General features: G+C 50.1%; 2 protein-coding genes across 2 annotated transcripts; one reads left to right on the top strand and one right to left on the bottom strand.

Annotated features, from left to right (window-relative positions):
* Positions 1-269: 269 nt before the first annotated feature.
* DRC1 (dynein regulatory complex subunit 1) lies at positions 270-14,977 on the top strand (the record flags this gene model as incomplete). The annotated part of the gene is made up of 10 exons (XM_064643381.1): positions 270-821; positions 5,010-5,149; positions 5,242-5,376; positions 8,405-8,634; positions 12,179-12,351; positions 12,462-12,551; positions 13,079-13,168; positions 13,380-13,549; positions 14,532-14,678; positions 14,752-14,977. Coding segments are annotated over 10 exons (1,842 nt in total), but the record flags the coding sequence as incomplete, so codon positions are not given.
* Positions 14,978-17,271: 2,294 nt separating this feature from the next.
* On the bottom strand, positions 17,272-22,106 carry POMC (proopiomelanocortin). Its single transcript, XM_064643391.1, has 3 exons — positions 22,002-22,106; positions 19,278-19,448; positions 17,272-18,200 (listed from the first exon to the last, which is right to left on the bottom strand). Exons 1-3 carry the CDS (start codon positions 22,074-22,076, stop codon positions 17,625-17,627), a joined length of 822 nt encoding a protein of 273 aa, XP_064499461.1. The 5' UTR covers positions 22,077-22,106; the 3' UTR covers positions 17,272-17,624.
* Between the last annotated feature and the right edge of the window lie 258 nt (positions 22,107-22,364).

The following is a 22,364-nucleotide window of genomic DNA, read 5'->3' as shown; positions in this document are numbered from 1 at the left end:
TATTTCCAGTTTTCCAGCCCCTTCCCAGCTCCCTCAGCCATTCCCTGTTTTCCAACTCCTTCCCATCTCTCTCAACCATTCCCAGTTCTCCAGCCCCTTCCCAGCTCCCTTATCCTGTTTTTCCAGCCCCTTCCCAGCTCCCTCAGTCATTCCCAGTTCTCCAGCCCCTTCCCAGCTCCCTTATCCTGGTTTTCCAGCCCCTTCCCAGCTCTCTCAACCATTCCCAGTTTTCCAGCCCCTTCCCAGCTCCCTTATTCCCCATTTTCCAGCCCCTCCCAGCTCCCTTATTCCCAGTTCTCCAGCCCCTTCCCAGCTCCCTTGGCCATTCCCACTTTTCCAGCCCCCTCCCAGCTCCCTTATTCCTGGTTTTCCAGCCCCTTCCCAACTCCCTCAGATATTCCAGATTCTCCAGCCCCTTCCCACCTCAGCCATTCCCAGATTTCCAGCCCCTTCCCAGCTCCCTCACCCATTCCCTCTTCTCCAGCCCCTTCCCAGCTCCCTCATCATTCCAGGTTCTCCAGCCCCTTCCCAACTCCCTTATTCCCTCTTTTCCAGCCCCTTCCCAGCTCCCTCACCCATTCCAGGTTCTCCAGCCCCTTCCCAACTCCCTTATTCCCAGTTTTCCAGCCCTTTCCCAGCTCCCTCATCATTCCCGGTTCTCCAGCCCCTTCCCAGCTGCTCCATCCGTATCCCCACAGCTGGAATTCCTGCGGGGCCGGACGGAGCGGGCGCAGGATTTCGAGCGGCACCTGGAGGAGCTGCAGGGTCAGGACGTGGCCAACTACGACCGGATGAAGCTGCAGCTGGAAAAGGACGTTCAGGTCCCGCCGGGATCGGGATCGGGATCGGGAATCACCCCCGGGATTGTTTCCTGCGATCCCGGAATGGGTTGGGTGGGAAGGGCCCTTAAATTGGATTTGGGGCTGGAATTTTGAGCCGAGTTTTCCCAGGGAAAATCGGGATTGGAACTGAGATTTAAGGCTGGAATTCCGAGGCTGGAATTAGGCAGGAATTCCTTGGGGGTTATTTGGGAGTTTTCCCAGGGAAAATTGGGATTGGAATTTAGATTTGGGGTTGGAATTCCAAGGTGAGAGAGCCTGGAATTGGCCAGGAATTCCATGGGGGTTATTGGGAGTTTTCCCAGGGAAAATTGGGATTGGAATTTAGATTTGGGGTTGGAATTCCAAGATGAGTTTTCCCAGGGAAAATCGGGATTGAAACTGAGATTTGGGGTTGGAATTCCAAGGTGGGAGAGCCTGGAATTGGCCAGGAATTCCTTGGGGTTTATTGGGAATTTTCCCAGGGAAAATTGGGATTGGAATTTAGATTTGGGGTTGGAATTCCAAGCTGAGTTTTCCCAGGGAAAATTGGGATTGGAATTTAGATTTGGGGTTGGAATTCCAAGCTGAGTTTTCCCAAGGAAAATTGGGATTGGAATTTAGATTTGGGGCTGGAATTTTGAACCAAGTTTTCCCAGGAAAATTGGGATTGGAACTGAGATTTAAGGCTGGAATTCCAAGCCTGGAATTGGCCAGGAATTCCTTGGGGTTATTTGGGAGTTTTCCCAGGAAAATTGGGATTGGAATTTAGATTTGGGTTGGAATTTTGAGCCAAGTTTTCCCAGGGAAAATCGGGATTGGAACTGAGATTTAAGGCTGCAATTCCAAGCCTGGAATTGGCCAGGAATTCCTTGATGGTTATTGGGAGTTTTCCCAGGAAAAATTGACCTGGAACTCAGATTTAGGGCTGGAATTTTGAGCCGAGTTTTCCCAGGGAAAATTGGGATTGGAATTTAGATTTGGGGTTGGAATTCCAAGCTGAGTTTTCCCAGGGAAAATTGGGATTGAAATTTAAATTTAGGGCTGGAATTCCAAGGTGGGAGAGCCTGGGATTCCCCAGGAATTCCTTGATGGTTATTGGGAGTTTTCCCAGGAAAAATTGACGTGGAACTCAGATTTGGGGCTGGAATTTTGAGCTGAGTTTTCCCAGGAAAATTGGGATTGGAACTGAGATTTGGGATTGGAATTGCAAGGTGGGAGAGCCTGGAATTGGCCAGGAATTCCTTGGGGTTTATTGGGAATTTTCCCAGGGAAAATTGGGATTGGAATTTAGATTTAGGGCTGGAATTTTGAGCTGAGTTTTTCCAGGCAAAATTGGGATTGGAATTTAGATTTGGAGTTGGAATTCCAAGGTGGGAGGGCCTGGGATTGGCCAGGAATTCCTTGGGGGTTATTGGGAGTTTTCCCAGGGAAAATTGGGATTGGAATTTAGATTTGGGGTTGGAATTACAAGCTGAGTTTTCCCAGGGAAATTGGGATTGGAATTTAGATTTGGGGTTGGAATTTTGAGCTGAGTTTTCCCAGGGAAAATCGGGATTGGAACTGAGATTTAAGGCTGGAATTCCAAGCCTGGAATTAGGCAGGAATTCCTTGGGGGTTATTTGGGAGTTTTCCCAGGAAAATTGGGATTGGAATTTAGATTTGGGGTTGGAATTCCAAGGTGAGAGTTTTCCCAGGAAAATTGGGATTGGAATTTAGATTTGGGGTTGGAATTTTGAGCTGAGTTTTCCCAGGAAAATCGGGATTGGAACTGAGATTTGGGATTGGAATTGCAAGGTGGGAGAGCCTGGAATTGGCCAGGAATTCCTTGGGGTTTATTGGGACTTTTCCCAGGGAAAAATTGGGATTGGAATTTAGATTTGGGGTTGGAATTTTGAGCCAAGTTTTCCCAGGAAAATTGGGATTGGAATTTAGATTTGGGGTTGGAATTTTGAGCCAAGTTTTCCCAGGAAAATTGGGATTGGAACTGAGATTTGGGATTGGAATTTTGAGCTGAGTTTTCCCAGGAAAATCGGGATTGGAACTGAGATTTAAGGCTGGAATTCCAAGCCTGGAATTAGGCAGGAATTCCTTGGGGGTTATTTGGGAGTTTTCCCAGGAAAAATTGGGATTGGAATTTAGATTTGGGGTTGGAATTTTGAGCTGAGTTTTCCCAGGGAAAGTTGGGATTGGAATTTAGATTTGGGGTTGGAATTCCAAGGTGGGAGAGCCTGGAATTGGCCAGGAATTCCTTGGGGGTTATTGGGAGTTTTCCCAGGGAAAATTGGGATTGGAATTTAGATTTGGGGTTGGAATTCCAAGATGAGTTTTCCCAGGGAAAATCGGGATTGAAACTGAGATTTGGGATTGGAATTGCAAGGTGGGAGAGCCTGGAATTGGCCAGGAATTCCTTGGGGGTTATTGGGAATTTTCCCAGGGAAAATTGGGATTGGAATTTAGATTTGGGGTTGGAATTCCAAGCTGAGTTTTCCCAGGGAAAATTGGGATTGGAATTTAGATTTAGGGCTGGAATTCCAAGGTGGGAGAGCCTGGAATTCCCCAGGAATTCCTTGGAGGTTATTTGGGAGTTTTCCCAAGAAAAATTGGGATTGGAATTTAGATTTGGGGTTGGAATTCCAAGGTGGGAGAGCCTGGAATTGGCCAGGAATTCCTTGGGGGTTATTGGGAGTTTTCCCAGGGAAAATTGGGATTGGAATTTAGATTTGGGGTTGGAATTCCAAGCTGAGTTTTCCCAAGGAAAATTGGGATTGGAATTTAGATTTGGGGCTGGAATTTTGAACCAAGTTTTCCCAGGAAAATTGGGATTGGAACTGAGATTTAAGGCTGGAATTCCAAGCCTGGAATTGGCCAGGAATTCCTTGGGGTTATTTGGGAGTTTTCCCAGGAAAATTGGGATTGGAATTTAGATTTGGGGTTGGAATTTTGAGCCAAGTTTTCCCAGGGAAAATTGGGATTGGAACTGAGATTTAAGGCGGGAATTCCGAGCCTGGAATTAGGCAGGAATTCCTTGGGGGTTATTTGGGAGTTTTCCCAGGGAAAATTGGGATTGGAACTGAGATTTGGGGCTGGAATTCCAAGCTGAGTTTTCCCTAGGAAAATTGGGATTGGAACTGAGATTTGGGGTTGGAATTTTGAGCCGAGTTTTCCCAGGAAAATTGGGGTTGGAATTTAAATTTAGGGTTGGAATTCCAAGCCTGGAATTAGGCAGGAATTCCTTGGGGGTTATTTGGGAGTTTTCCCAGGGAAAATTGGGATTGGAATTTAGATTTGGGGTTGGAATTTTGAGCCAAGTTTTCCCAGGAAAATTGGGATTGGAACTGAGATTTGGGGTTGGAATTTTGAGCCGAGTTTTCCCAGGGAAAATCGGGATTGGAACTGAGATTTAAGGCTGGAATTCCGAGCCTGGAATTAGGCAGGAATTCCTTGGGGGTTATTTGGGAGTTTTCCCAGGGAAAAATTGGGATTGGAATTTAGATTTGGGGTTGGAATTCCAAGCTGAGTTTTCCCAAGGAAAATTGGGATTGGAATTTAGATTTAAGACTGGAATTCCGAGCCTGGAATTAGGCAGGAATTCCTTAGGGGTTATTTGGGAGTTTTCCCAGGGAAAATTGGGATTGGAATTTAGATTTGGAGTTGGAATTCCAAGGTGGGAGGGCCTGGGATTGGCCAGGAATTCCTTGGGGGTTATTGGGAGTTTTCCCAGGAAAATTGGGATTGGAATTTAGATTTGGGGTTGGAATTCCAAGGTGAGAGTTTTCCCAGGGAAAATTGGGATTGGAATTTAGATTTGGGGTTGGAATTCCAAGGTGGGAGAGCCTGGAATTCCCCAGGAATTCCTTGGAGGTTATTTGGGAGTTTTCCCAAGAAAAATTGGGATTGGAATTTAGATTCGGGGTTGGAATTTTGAGCCGAGTTTTCCCAGGGAAAAAAGGATTTTTTCCAGGAAAAATTGGGATTGGAACTCAGATTTAAGGCTGGAATTCCAAGCCTGGAATTGTCCAGGAATTCCCTGACATGTTTTTTTTTTCCAAGTGGATTTTTCCCTTTTCCCTTTCCCGCTTTTTCCCGCCGCCATTTTTCGGGAATCCGCTCCCGTGAGGGGGGAGGGAATTCCCATTTCTTCCATGTTTGGTTTTTTTTCTGGGAATTTTTTCCCCTTTGGAATTGCAGTACCTGGAGCGGAAGCTGCAGGAGATGAAGGGGATTTTCCACCTGAACAAGGTGAAGCTGGAATACAACCTGGAAGTTCTCCGGCAGCAGGACCTGGAAAATTCCACCCTCCGGTCCTTCCAGAAAAGACGGATCACCCGGTAAATCCTCCGGGAATCCCATTCCCAGGGGGAAAAATTCCACATTCCCGGTCATTCCCGACGTATTCCCGAATTTTTTAATCCTTGGCCAGGCTCCAGGGGGCGCTGAGTAACTTGAATTCCCGGCTGGAAAAGCAGGAGAGGAAATTCCGGGAGGAGAAGCAGAGCTTGGAATGCGACCGGGAACGGCTCAAGGGGCAGCAGGAGGAGACCAGGAGCAGGATGAGGTGGGAATTCTGGGAATTCTGGGAATTCCAGGAAAGGATCAAGGGGCAGCAGGAGGAGACCAGGAGCAGGATGAGGTGGGAATTCTGGGAATTCTGGGAATTCCAGGAAGGGATCAAGGGGCAGCAGGAGATGAGGAGCAGGATGAGGTGGGATTGGGAATTCTGGGATTGGGATGGGGAATTCTGGGAATATTGGGATTGGGAATTCTGGGAGCACGAGGAGATGAGGAGTAGGATGAGGTGGGATTGGGAATTCTGGGAATTCTGGGATTGGGATTGGGAATTCTGGGAGCATGAGGAGATGAGGAGTAGGATGAGGTGGGATTGGGAATTCTGGGAATTCTGGGATTGGGATGGGGAATTCTGGGAGTACGAGGAGATGAGGAGCAGGATGAGGTGGGATTGGGAATTCTGGGAATTCTGGGAATTCCGGGAGTGGATCAAGGAGCAGCAGGAGGAGACAAGGAGCAGGATGAGGTGGGATTGGGATTGGGAATTCAATGGCTCCCACTTCCACAGGGCATGGAATTCTGGCTGATTAGGGGACGTGGATCAGGGAATTCCAGCCAATTTGGGGACATGGATCCCAATTCCACAGGGAATTCCAGCTGATTTGAGGACGGGGATCAGGGAATTCTGGCCGGATTTGGGGATGTGGATCCCAATTCCCCAGGGCAGGGAATTCCATGGATCCCAATTCCATGGATGCCAATTCCCCAGGGCAGGGAACTCCATGGATCCCAATTCCATGGATGCCAATTCCACAGGGTAGGGAATTCCATGGATCCCAATTCCATGGATCCCAATTTCCCAGGGCCAAGAATTCCATGGATCCCACTTCCCCAGGGCCAAGAATTCCATCTGGTCTGGGGACATGGATCCCAATTCCACAGGGAATTCCGGCTGGTTTTGAGGACCTGGATCAGGGAATTCCAGTTGGTTTGGAGGACGTGGATCATGGAATTCCAACCACATCTGGGGGACACGGATCCCAATTCCCCAGGGTCGGGAATTCCATGGATCCCAATTCCACGGGGCCAGGAATTCCAGCCAATTTGGGGACATGGATCAGGGAATTCCAGCTGATTTGGGGACATGGATCCCAATTCCACAGGGCAGGGAATTCCATGGATCCCAATTCCATAGGGCAGGGAATTCCATGGATCCCAATTCCATGGATCCCAATTCCATGGATCCCAATTCCATGGATCACACTTCCCCAGGGCAGGGAATTCCATGGATCCCACTTCCAAAGGGCTGGGAATTCCGACTGATTTGGGGAATTCCTTGGATCCCAATTCCCCAGGGCAGGGAATTCCATGGATCCCAATTCCACAGAGCAAGGAATTCCATGGATCCCAATTCCCCAGGGCAGGGAATCCCAGCGTGTTTGAATCCATGGATCCCAATTCCACAGGGAATTCTGGATGGTTTGGGGAATTCTTGGATCCCGCTTCCCCAGGGCCGGGAATTCCACAGATCACACCTCCACGGATCCCAATTTCCCAGGACCGGGAATTCCATGGATCCCAATTCCACGGATCCCAATTCCCCAGGGCCTGGAATTCCATGGATCCCGCTTCCCCAGGGTAGGGAATTCCATGGATCCCAATTCCATGGATCCCAATTCCACAGAGCCAGGAATTCCATGGATCCCAAATCCATGGATCCCAAATCCATGGATCCCAATTCCATGGATCCCAATTCCACAGAGCAAGGAATTCCATGGATCCCAATTCCGTGGATCCCAATTCCCCAGGGCAGGGAATTCCATGGATCCCGCTTCTAAAGGGCTTGGAATTCTGACTGATTTGGGGACATGGATCCCAATTCCACAGGGCTGGGAATTCCATGGATCCCACTTCCATGGATCCAAGTTACACAGGGCCGGGAATTCCAGCTAATTTCGAGACATGGCTCAGGGAATTCCGACTGATTTGGGGAATTCCATGGATCCGACTTCTCCAGGGATGGGAATTCCACATCTCCCGCTTCCCCAGGGCAGGGAATTCCATGGATCCCAATTCCATGGATCCCAATTCCACAGGGCAGGAAATTCCAGCGGGATTTGGGGATGTGGATCCCAATTCCCCAGGGCCAGGAATTCCATGGATCCCAATTCCATGGATCCCAATTCCATGGATCCCAATTCCATAGGGCAGGGAATTCCATGGATCCCAATTCCATGGATCCCAATTCCATGGATCCCAATTCCATAGGGCAGGGAATTCCATGGATCCCAATTCCATGGATCCCAATTCCATGGATCCCAATTCCATAGGGCAGGGAATTCCATGGATCCCAATTCCATGGATCCCAATTCCATGGATCCCACTTCCCCAGGGCCAAGAATTCCATGGATCCCACTTCCCCAGGGTAGGGAATTCCATGGATCCCACTTCCAAAGGGCTGGGAATTCCGACTGATTTGGGGAATTCCATGGATCCCAATTCCACAGAGCAAGGAATTCCATGGATCCCAATTCCATGGATCCCGCTTCCCCAGGGCAGGAAATTCCAGCGGGATTTGGGGATGTGGATCCCAATTCCCCAGGGCCAGGAATTCCATGGATCCCAATTCCATGGATCCCAATTCCATGGATCCCAATTCCATAGGGCAGGGAATTCCATGGATCCCAATTCCATGGATCCCAATTCCATGGATCCCACTTCCCCAGGGCCGAGAATTCCATGGATCCCACTTCCCCAGGGTAGGGAATTCCATGGATCCCACTTCCACAGGACAGGGAATTCCGACTGATTTGGGGAATTCCTTGGGTCCCACTTCCCCAGGGCCGGGAATTCCATGGATCCCAATTCCACGGATCCCAATTCCATGGATCCCAATTCCATGGATCCCAATTCCCCAGGGCAGGGAATTCCAGCGGGATTTGGGGACGTGGATCCCACTTCTCCAGGGCAGGGAATTCCATGGATCCTGCTTCCCCAGGGCAGGGAATTCCATGGATCCCAATTCCATGGATCCCACTTCCCCAGGGCCTGGAATTCCACGTCTCCCCTTCCCGCAGACACTTTTCCGTGACGGGCTTGGCTCAGTTCCGGCGGGTGTGGCTGGTGAACGAGGCCGAGGCCAAGGAGCTGATCCGGAAAGCTCTGGAAGCCGATCGGCTCATCCACGTCCAGCAGCTGGGAATTCCCTGGGAAGAGCCGCTCCACTGGTTCCTGGAAAACGTGGGACCCTTGGGAGAGAAGCCGGAGAAGCGGACGGCGATCCGGGCGGCCCGGGAAGCGCTGGAAGGTGGGAATTCCGGGAATGTTCCCGGGATATTCCCGACGTTTCCCTCCCTGGGGTGTTCCAGGCTTTGTCATTCCCGTTTGGAATCTCCCGGGAATTCTCAATTCCGGGAAAACCGGCCGAGAGCCCCCGGACATTCCGAGATCCTTGGATTTGTTTTCCAGGGATCCTCTGGGATTTTCCTGGTGATTCCAGGGAGAACATTCCAAGGATTTTTGGATTTGTTTTTCTGGGATTTTCCTGATGATTTTATGGAGAACATTCCAAGGATTTGGGGATTTGTTTTTCTGGGATTTTCCTGCTGATTCCAGGGAGAACATTCCAAGGATTTTTGGATTTGTTGCCCAGGGATCCTCTGGGATTTTCCTGGTGATTCCAGGGAGAACATTCCAAGGATTTTTGGATTTGTTTCCCAGGGTTTTGTTGGGATTTTCCTGATGATTTTCAGGGGAACATTCCAAGGATTTTTGGATTTGTTTTCCAGGGATTTTCCTGATTATTTTATGGAGAACATTCCAAGGATTTTTGGATTTGTTTTCCTGGGTTTTGTTGGGATTTTCCTGATGATTTTCAGGAGAACATTCCAAGGATTTTTGGATTTGTTTTCCAGGGATTTTTTTGGATTTTCCTGCTGATTCCAGGGAGAACATTCCAAGGATTTTTGGATTTGTTTTCCAGGGTTTTGTTGGGATTTTCCTGATGATTTTCAGGAGAACATTCCAAGGATTTTTGGATTTGTTTTCCAGGGATTTTCCTGATGATTTTAGGGAGAACATTCCAAGGATTTTTGGATTTGTTTTCCTGGGTTTTGTTGGGATTTTCCTGATGATTTTCAGGGGAACATTCCAAGGATTTTTGGATTTGTTTTCCAGGGATTTTCCTGATTATTTTATGGAGAACATTCCAAGGATTTTTGGATTTGTTTTCCAGGGTTTTGTTGGGATTTTCCTGGTGATTCCAGGGAGAACATTCCAATGATTTTTGGATTTGTTTCCCAGGGATTTTCCTGGTGATTCCAGGGGGAACATTCCAAGGATTTTTGGATTTGTTTTCCAGGGTTTTGTTGGGATTTTCCTGGTGATTCCAGGGAGAACATTCCAAGGATTTTTGGATTTGTTTTCCATGGATCCATTGGTATTTTCCCGGTGATTTTTAGGGAGAACATTCCAAGGATTTTTGAATTTGTTTTCCAGGGATTTTCCTGATGATTTTATGGAGAACATTCCAAGGATTTTTGGATTTGTTTCCCAGGGATTTGTTGGGATTTTCCTGATGATTTTTAGGGAGAACATTCCAAGGATTTTTGGATTTGTTTTCCAGGGTTTTGTTGGGATTTTCCTGCTGATTCCGGGAAAAACATTCCAAGGATTTTGGGATTTGTTTCCCATGGATCCATTGGGATTTTCCTGGTGATTTTTAGGGAGAACATTCCAAGGATTTTGAGATTTGTTTTCCAGGGATCATCTGGGATTTTCCAGATGATTTTGGGGAGAACATTCCAAGGATTTTTGGATTTGTTTTCCAGGGTTTTGTTGGGATTTTCCTGATAATTTTATGGAGAACATTCCAAGGATTTTTGGATTTGTTTTCCTGGGTTTTGTTGGGATTTTCCTTCTGATTTCAGGGAGAACATGCCAAGGATTTTTGGATTTGTTTTCCAGGGTTTTGTTGGGATTTTCCTGATGATTCCAGGGAGAACATTCCAAGGATTTTTGGATTTGTTTTCCAGGGATTTTCCTGATGATTTTGGGGAGAACATTCCAAGGATTTTGGGATTTGTTTTCCAGGGATTACCTGGGATTTTCCTGCTGATTCCAGGGAGAACATTCCAAGGATTTTGGATTTGTTTTCCAGGGATTTTCCTGGTGATTTTTAGGGAGAACATTCCAAGGATTTTTGGATTTGTTTCCCAGGGATTATCTGGGATTTTCCTGCTGATTCCAGGGAGAACATTCCAAGGATTTTTGGATTTGTTTTCCAGGGACTTTCCTGATGATTTTATGGAGAACATTCCAAGGATTTTTGGATTTGTTTTCCAGGGATTTTCCTGATGATTTTCGGGAGAACATTCCAAGGATTTTTGGATTTGTTTTCCAGGGTTTTGTTGGGATTTTCCTGGTGATTTTCAGGGGAACATTCCAAGGATTTTTGGATTTGTTTTCCAGGGATTCTCCTGGTTATTTTAGGGAGAACATTCCAAGGATTTTTGGATTTTTTTTCCAGGGATCCATTGGAATTTTCCTGGTGATTTTGGGGAGAACATTCCAAGGATTTTTGGATTTGTTTCCCAGAGATTTTCCTGGTGATTTTTAGGGAGAACATTCCAAGGATTTTGGGATTTGTTTTCCAGGGATTTGTTGGGATTTTCCTGATGATTTTCGGGAGAACATTCCAAGGATTTTTGGAATTTTTTTCCAGGGTTTTGTTGGAATTTTCCTGAGGATTTTAGGGAGAACATTCCAAGGATTTTTGGATTTGTTTTCCAGGGTTTTGTTGGGAATTTCCTGATGATTTTATGGAGAACATTCCAAGGATTTTTGGATTTGTTTCCCATGGATCCATGGGAATTTTCCTGGTGATTTTTAGGGAGAACATTCCAATGATTTTTGAATTTGTTTCCCATGGATCCATTGGGATTTTCCTTCTGATTTTCGGGACAACATTCCAAGGATTTTTGGATTCGTTTTCCGGGGATCATCTGGGATTTTCCTGGTGATTTTTAGGGAGGACATTCCAAGGATTTTTGGATTTGTTTCCCAGAGATTTTCCTGGTGATTTTTAGGGAGAACATTCCAAGGATTTTGGATTTGTTTTCCTGGGATTTGTTGGGATTTTCCTGAGGATTTTCGGGAGAACATTCCAAGGATTTTTGGATTTGTTTTTCTGGGATTTTCCTGATGATTTTATGGAGAACATTCCAAGGATTTTTGGATTTGTTTTCCAGGGACTTTCCTGATGATTTTATGGAGAACATTCCAAGGATTTTTGGATTTGTTTCCCGGGGATCCAATGGGATTTTCCTTCTGATTTTTAGGGAGAACATTCCAAGGATTTCTGGATTTGTTTTCCACGTTTTGTTGGGATTTTCCTGATGATTTTCAGGAGAACATTCCAAGGATTTTTGGATTTGTTTTCCTGGGTTTTGTTGGGAATTTCCTGCTGATTCCAGGGAGAACATTCCAAGGATTTTTGGATTTGTTTTCCAGGGTTTTGTTGGGAATTTCCTGCTGATTCCAGGGAGAACATTCCAAGGATTTTTGGATTTGTTTTCCAGGGTTTTGTTGGGAATTTCCTGCTGATTCCAGGGAGAACATTCCAATGATTTTTGGATTTGTTTTCCAGGGATTATCTGGGATTTTCCTGCTGATTTTTAGGGAGAACATTCCAAGGATTTTTGGATTTGTTTTTCTGCGATTTTCCTGATGATTTTGGGGAGAACATTCCAAGGATTTTTGGATTTGTTTCCCAGGGATCATCTGGGATTTTCCTGATGATTTTTCGGGACCACCAAGGACTTTCCCTCCCCCTTTTTCTCTCCACATTCCAGAGGAAAACTCCGGAAAACCACCCGAGGAGGGGAAAGGGAAGAAAAAGAAAGGCTTGGGAAGCGGAAAAGAAGGCAAAGGAATTCCTGGGAAAGCCGGGCTCGGATCCAGACCCTTGGGAAACGTTCCCAAGGAAACCATCCGGAGGATCCTGGAGCTGCTCCGGGACGAGTCGGTGAGCGACGGGTTCCATGGGATGATCCCGCTTTTCCCGGATTTCCTCGGGATCAAGGCGGGAGATGCTGATTCCCGGCTCCGCCCCCTCTTCCCGGCCTTTTTCCCAAGGGATTCCTGATGGAGAAGGAGCTGCTGAAGCCGCTGCAGGAGCTGGAGGGGCCCCCGGACACCCTCGGGAAGATCCGATCCCTCTTCCAGGTGCGGCGGGATTTGGGAAGGGAATGAGGGAAGGGATGGGATTTAAGGCCCATTCCCACCCAAAGCATTCCAGGAGATTCCAAAACCAAACCTTCCCTTCCCTTCCCTTCCCTTCCCTTCCCTTCCCTTCCCTTCCCTTCCCTTCCCTTCCCTTCCCTTCCCAAACCTTCCCAAACCTTCCCTTCCCTTCCCAAACCTTCCCTTCCCTTCCCTTCCCAAACCTTCCCAAACCTTCCCTTCCCTTCCCTTCCCTTCCCTTCCCTTCCCTTCCCTTCCCTTCCCTTCCCTTCCCTTCCCTTCCCTTCCCTTCCCTTCCCTTCCCTTCCCTTCCCTTCCCTTCCCAAACCTTCCCAAACCTTCCCAAACCTTCCCTTCCCTTCCCAAACCTTCCCAAACCTTCCCAAACCTTCCCAAACCTTCCCTTCCCAAACCTTCCCTTCCCTTCCCTTCCCAAACCTTCCCTTCCCAAACCTTCCCTCCCCTCCCCATCCCAAATCCCTCTTTCCATGGAATGTCCCTCTTCCCAGGCCCTCCGGATCGAGGACGAGGACGACCTTTTCCAGCTGGTGGATTCCTTCCTGAAACACAAATCCCGGGAATCTCCCGAGAAGAGCCAGGTGGGAAACTTCGGGAAAAGCACATCCAAGGGCCGGGAATGCTCCTCCATCCCCAAATTCCTCCTCTCCATGGACGAAGGGTTGGAATCCCCCAAGGAGAGGCCGGGAAAAACCCCTGGAATTCCGCCTCGGCTCCCGACGTTTTCCGCGGGAAGCGGGAAATCCCGGCGGGAATTCGGCGGGAAAACTCCGTGTCCCGCTTTTCCGGCAGAGCCAGGGAAGTGCAGGGGGAGAGATCCCGGATCCGGCCGAGGAGGGAGGAGCCGCTTCCCGGCAGGAGGAGCTCCGGTGCTCCCGGAATTCCCGGAGCTCCGTGCGCGTCCACCGGGACGACGTCCCGAAGATCCTGAAGGAATTCCTGAGGAATTTCGACCGGCTCAGGTAGGAATTGGGTCATTCCCAAGGGTTTGTTCTCCATCCCAAGGGTTTATCCTCCATCCCAAGGGTTTGTTCCCAGGGATTTGTTCTCCATCTCAGGGATTTGTTCTCCATTCCCAAGGGTTTGTTCTCCATTCCCAAGGATTTGTTCTCCATTCCCAAGGGTTTGTTCTCCATCCAAAGGATTTGTTCTCCTTCCCAAGGATTTGTTCTCCATCCCAAACATTTTTCCTCCATCCCAAGAGTTCTCCATCCCCAAGACTTTGTTCCCAGGGATTTGTTCCCAGAGATTTGTTCTCCTTCCCAAGGGTTTGTTCTCCTTCCCAAGGGTTTGTTCCCAGGGATTTGTTCTCCATCCCAAGGGTTTGTTCTCCATCCCAAGGGTTTGTTCCCAGGGATTTGTTCTCCATCCCAAGGGTTTGTTCTCCATCCCAAGGGTTTGTTCTCCATTCCCAAGGGTTTATCCCCAGGGATTTGTTCTCCTTCCCAAGGGTTTGTTCTCCATTCCCAAGGGTTTGTTCTCCATTCCCAAGGGTTTGTTCTCCATCCCAAGGGTTTGTTCCCAGGGATTTATTCCCCCTTCCAAGGCTTTTTCTCCATCCCAAGGGTTTGTTCCCAGGGATTTGTTCTCCTTCCCAAGGATTTGTTCTCCATCCCAAGGGTTTGTTCTGCATCCCAAGGGTTTGTTCCCAAGGTTTTGTCCCCACTTCCAAGGTTTTTTCTCCATCCCAAGGGTTTGTTCTCCATCCCAAAGAGTTTGTTCCCAAGGTTTTGTCCCCACTTCCAAGGCTTTGTTCTCCATTCCCAAGACTTTTTGTTCTCCATTCCCAAGGGTTTGTTCCCAAGGTTGTGTCCCCATTCCCAAGGTTTTTTCTCCATTCCCAAGGCTTTGTCCTCCACCCCAAACATTTTTCCTCCATCCCCAGACTTCTCCATCCCCAAGGCTTCTTCCCCCCTCCCAATCCCTCCGTGCCCCCCCCCCCAGGGACGCCGCGGCCGCGGCCGCCCGGGAAGCCCTGGATATCCGGGATTCCTCCGGAGACGCGGAATACTGGGAAGCGCTGGCCCACGTCATCCCGGAGCCCAAGCTGAAACTTTGGGATGCTCTGGATGCGGCGCTTCTGGAATACCAGTGAGTTCCCGGCGGGATGGGGGCGGGAACATTCCGGAGGGGCATTCCCGACATTCCCGGTGTCCCTTCCCAGCCGTGTCCTGAGCCGGAGATCCGAGCTCCTCTCCCAGGCCACGCTCCTGCAGCAGCAGAACTCGGAGCTGGGAATGCTCCTGGAGGAATACCTGCGTTCCAAAGCCAGCGGCTGAGCCGGGAATTCCGGCCCCTTTCCCGGCCGCGGCGCGCGGGAACGGAGCCGAACGCGTCCCGAGGAATCGCTGGGGATGGGCGGGGCCGGGTGGGGATTCACTGGGCCTGGATCTGGAGCTGGACCTGGATCTGGATTTGGATCTGAGTTGGGATCTAGATCTGGATCTGAATCAGGATCGGGATCTGGATTTGGATCTGAGTTTGGATCTAGATCTGGATCTGAATCGGGATCTGGATTTGGATTTGGATCTGAGTTTGGATCTAGATCTGGATCTGAATCGGGATCAGGATCTGGATCTGGGTTTGGATCTGAATCTGGATCTGGACCTGGATCTGGACCTGGATCTGGGTCTGAGTTTGGATCTGAACCTGGATCTAGATCTGGATTTGGTTCTGGACCTGGATCGGGATCTGGGTCTGGACCTGGATTTTGATCTGGATCTGGACTTGGATCTGGATCCGGATCTGGATCTGGACCTGGATTTGGATCTGGATCTGGACTTGGATCTGGATCCGGATCTGGATCTGGACCTGGATTTGGATCTGGATCTGGACTTGGATCTGGATCCGGACCTGGATCTGGACCTGGACCTGGATCTGGATCTTAGTTTGGATCTGGATCTAGACCTGGATCTGGACCCGGATCTGGATCTTGATCTGGATTTATATCTGGATCTGGATTTGGATCTGGATTTGGATCTGGGTTTGGATCTGGATCTGGACCTGGATCTGGACTTGGATCTCGATCTGAACCTGGATTTGGTTCTGAATCTGGACATGGATTTTGATCTGGATCTGGATTTGGATCTGGATCTGGATTTTGATCTGGATTTGGATCTGAACCTGGACTTGGATCTGAACCTGGATTTGGTTCTGAATCTGGACAAGGATCTGGATTTGGATCTGGATCTGGATCTGGACCTGAACCTGGATCTGGATTTGAATCTGGACCTGGACCTGGATCTGGATTTGGATCTGGATCTGGATCTGGACCTGAACCTGGATCTGGATTTGAATCTGGACCTGGACCTGGATCTGGATTTGGATCTGGACCTGGATCTGGATCTTAGTTTGGATCTGGATCTGGATTTGGATCTGGATTTGTATCTGGATCTGGATTTGGATCTGGATTTGTATTTGGACCTGGACCTAGATCTGGACCTGGATCTCGATCTGAACCTGGATTTGGTTCTGAATCTGGACATGGATTTTGATCTGGATCTGGATTTGGATCTGGATCTGGATTTTGATCTGGATTTGGATCTGAACCTGGACTTGGATCTGAACCTGGATTTGGTTCTGAATCTGGACAAGGATCTGGATTTGGATCTGGATCTGGATCTGGACCTGAACCTGGATCTGGATTTGAATCTGGACCTGGACCTGGATCTGGATTTGGATCTGGATCTGGATCTGGACCTGAACCTGGATCTGGATTTGAATCTGGACCTGGACCTGGATCTGGATTTGGATCTGGACCTGGATCTGGATCTTAGTTTGGATCTGGATCTGGATTTGGATCTGGATTTGGATCTGGGTTTGGATCTGGATCTGGATTTGGATTTGGACCTGGATTTGGATCTGGATCTGGACTTGGATCTGAACCTGGATTTGGTTCTGAATCTGGACATGGATCTGGATTTGGATTTGGACCTGGATCTGGACCTGGATCTAGACCTGGTTTTGGATCTGAGTTTGGATCTAGACCTGGATTTGGATTTGGATCTGGATTTGAACCTGGATCTGGATCTGAATCTGGACATGGATCTGGATCTGGACCTGGATCTGAGCCAGGGATTCCCAGCTCAGGGATCAATAAAACCCTTCCCAATAAAACCCTTCCCCTTTCCTGCCTTTTCCATCCCCACATTCCAGAAAAACTCCTCTGAGTGTATTCCAAGTGTCCTTTATCCCGGAATCCTGGAATGGGTTGGGTGGGAAGGGCCCTTAAATCCCATCCCATTCCATGTTCAGGGACACCTCCTGCTATCCCAGAGAATCCAACCTGGCCCTTGGACACTCCCAGGGATCCAGGGGCAGCCACAGCTTCTCTGGGAATTCCAGCCCAGCCCCTCCCCACCCTCCCAGCCAGGAATCCCTTCCCAATCTCCCCCCAAATCTCCCCTTTCCCACTGGGATCCATTCCCTGGGGCCTGTCCCTCCCTGCCCTGGTTGTCTCCATGGATCCCTCTCTGTCCTTGGAAAACTCTTCCCAATTTCCCACCCCCGCCCCCTCCCCGATTGGATCCCCCGGAGCTCCCACCCCGGGGCTGCAAAATTCCCTCTCCCCCATCCCCCCAAATATCCTCCTGAACCCTTTTCCCGGCTCTTCCCAACCTCAGGAACGACTCTGGAATTCCTCCTGCGCTCCCCTCCCTCTCGACGTTCCCAAAAAAACCGCCTCTTAATTAGGATTTGGATTTATTTTCCGAGTTTTCCGCCTCATTTACAGTATTTTACAGCTCGGGGGGGGATCCCAAACCCATCCCACCGGGATTCGGGAGCCGATCCCGCTCCCCGCGCGCATCCAAGGGCTCCAACCCCTAATTCCCGCCCTCTCCCCGCCCCTAAATCCCGGGAATACGAGGAGCGATCGTCTCCCAAGGGAAGCGGCGCCAAAGCTCCGGGAACGACGGGGAGGGAGGGGAAAAAAAAATCCCGAATTCCTTTGGGATTTTCCCGCGGGACGCTGAAGCTCCGGGAGCGGGGGGAGGAGGGGGCGGGGGGAGGGAATTCCCGGCGGGAATTTTTCCCGCCTCACTGCCCCTTCTTGGCGGCGCTTTTCCCGATGGTGTTCCTGAAGAGCGTCACCAGCGGGGTCCGGCCCTTCTCCGAGCCCATGAACCCCCCGTAGCGCTTATCCAGCGGCGATTCCCAGCGGGATTTCCCCTCTTCCCGCTTTTCCCCCCGCTCGCCCTCCCTCCCCTCCCCGAGCTGCCGGCGGAATTCCAGCGGGTATTCCTGCGCCTCCTCCTCCTCCTCCTCCTCCTCCACGCCGTTGGGATAGACCTTGACGGGTCTCCTCTTGCGCCCCACGGGTTTGCCCCAGCGGAAATGCTCCATGGAATACGAGCGCTTCCCTTCCTCCTTCCCGCCGGGAATGGGGCTGCTCGCTCCCGCCTGGGAATTCGGGGTGTTCCCGGCTCCCTCTTCCCGTTTGGAGCCGCCGCCGCCGCCGCTGCTGCTGTTCCCGTTGCCTTTCCCGAATTTATTCCATCGGAAGTGGCTCATGACGTACCTGCGGATGCTCTCGGAGAGCGGCTGGAATTGCCCGTTCCCGGGATACAGCGGCGCTTCCAAGGAAAGGTCGGCTCGGCACGCGGCGGCGCATTCCTGGAGGGCGGGAATTCCATGAGGATTGGGAGGGGGGGGGTGTGGGATGCTCCGGAGGGAGGAAAAGGGGAGAGGCCGGAATCGCGGGAGCGTCCCGAGTGTTGGGAGCTCTCCGGGGAATCCTCGAGTTGTGGGATGGGGTGGGTGGGAAGGGAGAGTGGAGGGCGTGGAATTCCAATCCCGGCACCTCCCGCTATCCCAGGGGATCCAACCCGGCCTTGGGCACTCCCAGGGATCCAGGGGCAGCCACAGCTTCTCTGGGAATTCCAGCCCAGCCCCTCCCCACCCTCCCAGCCAGGAATCCCTTCCCAATCTCCCCCCCAAATCTCCCCTTTCCCACTGGGATCCATTCCCTGGGGCCTGGCATTCCAGGCCCTGATCCCCAGTCCCTCTCCAGCTCTCCTGGAGCCCCTTCAGCCTCTGGAATGTGCTCCAAGCTCTCCCGGGATCCTTCCCAAATCCAGCCTGGCCATTCCCAGCTCTCCCAGCCTGGAGCCAGAGCCTGCCATTGGATCCAGCCCCAGCCCAGCTCCTCCCTGGGAAGGAGTTCCGGGAACAAGGGGGTTCCCTGGGAATCTCGGCACTCAGGGCAGGGTCTCCCTTCCCCTTTCCTGCCTTTTCCATCCCCACATTCCATAGAAATCCCTCTGACTGGATTCTGAGTGTCCTTTATCCCGGAATCCTGGAATGGTTTGGGTGGGAAGGGGCCTTAAATCCCATCCCATTCCATGGGCAGGGAACCCCATCCCAACATCCCAGGTGGCTCCAACCTTTCCTTGGACACCCCCAGGGATCCAGGGGCAGCCACAGCTTCTCTGGGAATTCCAGCCCAGCCCCTCCCCACCCTCACAGCCGGGAATCCCTTCCCAATCTCCCCCCCAAATCTCCCCTTTCCCACTGGGATCCATCCCCCTTTATCCTCTCCCATATTTCCCCCCATCCATCCTTTTTCCGGGATCTTCCCTTTGTGCCCAGCCAGGATTTTGATCCCCAAATCCCCCTTTTTTCCCACCACTTCCCTACTCCCACCCCCAGCATTCCCGGGGCTCTCCCCCATCCCAAATTCCCTCAGCTCACCAAGATTCCCGACTGGCTGGAGAGCTCCTGGCACTTGGAATTCTCCCAGCAGGGCCCGGCGGCTCCCGCGGGATTCCAGAGGAGCAGCCCCAGGAACACGGCCACGCTTCCCCACGGCATTCCCGGCGGGAATACGGCGCCGGGATCGCTCCGGAGGCCGCCGGGCGGGAACTGCGGGAAAAATCCCCAAAAAATTCCTTTAACCCTGAGGAATTCCTTTGGGATGTGGCCCCGATCCCTCCCCCCTTTCCCTTCTCCAGGAGCGGAATTCCCACCTGCTGCTCCCATTCCCGCCCTTTCCCGGCTTTTTTTTGGAAAAAAGGAGATTTTTAAAGACAATGAAGGAAAAATCCCATTTTCCCAATTCTGGGAAGGACAGGAGGGAATTTTTTTCCCAGTTTTTGGAGGAGTTGAGCAGGAAAAGAGGCAGATTTTTGGGATCAACTTCCCTTTCCCCTTGGAAAAATCCACCCTATTCCCAAGGCTGGAAAAGTGTTAATTTTCCCTTCATTCCCTTGAAAATCCAAGTTTTCCCAATTCTGGGAATAGGAGGGATTTTTTTTCCCATTTTTTGGAGCAGCCGAGCAGGGAAAGAGGCAGATTTTTGGGATCAACTTCCCTTTCCCTCTGGAAAAATCCACCCTATTCCCAGGGCTGGGAAAGTGTTAATTTTCCCTTAATTTCTTAATAATCCCATTTTCCCAATTCTGGGAAGGACAGGAGGGAATTTTTTCCCAGTTTTTTTGGAGGAGCTGAGCAGGAAGAGGCAGATTTTGGGATCAACTTCCCTTTCCCTCTGGAAAAATCCCTCCCATTCCCAAAGCTGGAAAAGGGTCGATTTTCCTTTAATTCTCTTAAATATCCAGGATTTTTGGAAAGTTGGGAAGGGGCAGGAGGGAAGTTGATCCCAAAATCTGCCTCTTTCCCTGCTCGGCTGCTCCAAAAAATGGGAAAAAATTCCCTCCTGTCCTTCCCAGAATCAGGAAAATGGGAATTTTAAGGAATTAATGGAAAATTAACACTTTTCCAGCCCTGGGAATGGGAGGGATTTTTCCAGAGGGAAAGGGAAGTTGTTCCCAAAATCTGCTTCTTTCCCTGCTCGGCTGCTCCGAAAACTGGGAAAAAATTCCCTCCTGTCCTTCCCAGAATTGGGAAAATGGGATTTTTAATGGAATTAAGGGGAAAATCGACCTTTTTCCAGCCTAAAGTTGGGTTTAAAGGGGGAGAAAATGGAAAAAAAAAAGATGAAATTTAAGCCTAAAGTTGGGTTTAAAAGGGGAAAAATGTAAGAAAAGGTGGAATTTAAGCCTAAAGTTGGGTTTAAAGGGGAAGAAAATGGAGAAAAAGATGAAATTTAGGCATAAAGTTGGGCTTAAAGGGGGAGAAAAGAGAGAAAAAGGTCAAATTTAAGCCTAAAGTTGGGTTTACAAGGGGGGGAAATGTGGAAAAAGGTGAAATTTAAGCCTAAAGTTGAGTTTAAAGGGGGGGGGGGAAACGTAGGAAAAGGTGAAAATTAAGTCTAAAATTGGGTTTAGATGGGGAGAAAATGGAGAAAAAGGTGAAATTTAAACCCGAAGTTGGGTTTAAAAGAGGGGAAAATGTGGGAAAAGGTGAAATTTAAGCCTAAAGTTCGGTTTAAAGGGGAAATAAAACTGAGAAAGAGACCAAATTTAAGCCTGAAGTTGAGTTTAAAAGGGGGGAAATTGAGAAAAACGTGAAATTTAAGCCTAAAGTTGGGGTTAAAAGGGGACAAAAATGTAGGAAAAGGTGAAATTTAAGCCTGAAGTTGGGTTTAGAGGGGGAGGAAACAGAGGAACGGATGAAATTTAGGGATAAATTTGGGCTTAAAGGGGGAGAAAACGGAGAAAAAGATGAAATTTAAGCCCAAAGTTGGGTTTAAAAGGGGGAAAATGTGGGAAAAGGTGAAATTTAAGCCTAAATTTGAGGGAAATAACCCGGGAAAAGGGGCGGCGGGACTGGGATTTATCCCGGGAAAAGGGGTTATCCCGGGAAAAGGAGCAACAGAAGGGGGTTTATCCCGGGAAAAGGGGTTTATCCCGGGAAAAGACGGGATTTATCCCGGGAAAAGGGGTGGCAGGATGGGGTTTTCCCGGGAAAAGGGGCGGCGGGACGGGGTTTATCCCGGGAAAAGATGGGATTTATCCCGGGAAAAGGGGTTATCCTGGGAAAAGGGGTGGCAGGATGGGGTTTATCCCGGGAAAAGGGGCGGCTGGAGGGGATTTATCCCGGGAAAAGGGGTTATCCCGGGAAAAGGGGCGGCGGGACTGGGTTTATCCTGGGAAAAGACGGAATTTATCCCGGGAAAAGGGACGGCGGGAGGGGATTTATCCCGGGAAAAGACGTCATTTATCCCGGGAAAAGGGGTTATCCCGGGAAAAGGGGCGGCGGGAGGGGATTTATACCGGGAAAAGGGGCGACGGGATGGGATTTATACCGGGAAAAGGGGTTTCTCCCGGGAAAAGGAGCGGCGGGACGGGATTTATCCCAGGAAAAGGGGCGGCGGGACGGGATTTATCCCAGGAAAAGGGGCGGCGGGACGGGATTTATCCCAGGAAAAGCCGGGATTTATCCCAGGAAAAGCCGGGATTTCTCCCGGGCAAAGCCCTTCCCGGCTCTCCTCCCTCCCCGGGCAGCCTCGATTCTCCCATCCCGTATTTTTTCCAAGCGTTTTTTCCTGGATCCCGGGGGGGGGACGGGACTCACCCGCGGCCGGGCTGGGCTGGAATTGCCTCGTTCCCTCTTTCCCGAGGATTCCCGGGAAGCATCTGCCGCTCCCATCCCGAGCCCCGCGGCCTTTTATATCCCGAGGGAAGAGGAGGAGGAGGGAGGGGGGGGGGAAAGAGGGACAATTCCAGAGGGGTTGGACAAGAGGAGGAGCCGGACAGAGGGATTAACAGCATTCCAGGAAAAACTTTTCCGGGAGAGGCTCTAATTGCTCTGGGAGGGAGGGGAGGGGGGAAAATCCTTCCCTGGGGTGGGAAAAGGGGGGATTTGGGGCGGGAATGTTGGGCTGGAGCGTCTCTGGAATTTCGGGGGGTCCGGGGGATGGTTTTTTTGGGGGGGGGG

This window comes from Pseudopipra pipra, unplaced genomic scaffold (assembly GCF_036250125.1).
Source record: "Pseudopipra pipra isolate bDixPip1 unplaced genomic scaffold, bDixPip1.hap1 HAP1_SCAFFOLD_119, whole genome shotgun sequence".
NCBI lineage: Eukaryota > Metazoa > Chordata > Aves > Passeriformes > Pipridae > Pseudopipra > Pseudopipra pipra.
This window is presented reverse-complemented; position numbering and strand designations above follow the sequence as displayed.

Excerpts from the sequence above, each read along its gene's own strand:
- POMC (XM_064643391.1), bottom strand. The coding sequence starts at position 22,076 with ATGGGAGCGGCAGATGCTTCCCGGGAATCCTCGGGAAAGAGGGAACGA. Across the intron at positions 19,449-22,001 it reads CCAGCCCAGCCCGGCCGCGG|TTCCCGCCCGGCGGCCTCCG; the intron begins GTGAGTCCCGTC and ends TTTTTCCCGCAG. Across the intron at positions 18,201-19,277 it reads CCAGCCAGTCGGGAATCTTG|GAATGCGCCGCCGCGTGCCG; the intron begins GTGAGCTGAGGG and ends CCCGCCCTCCAG.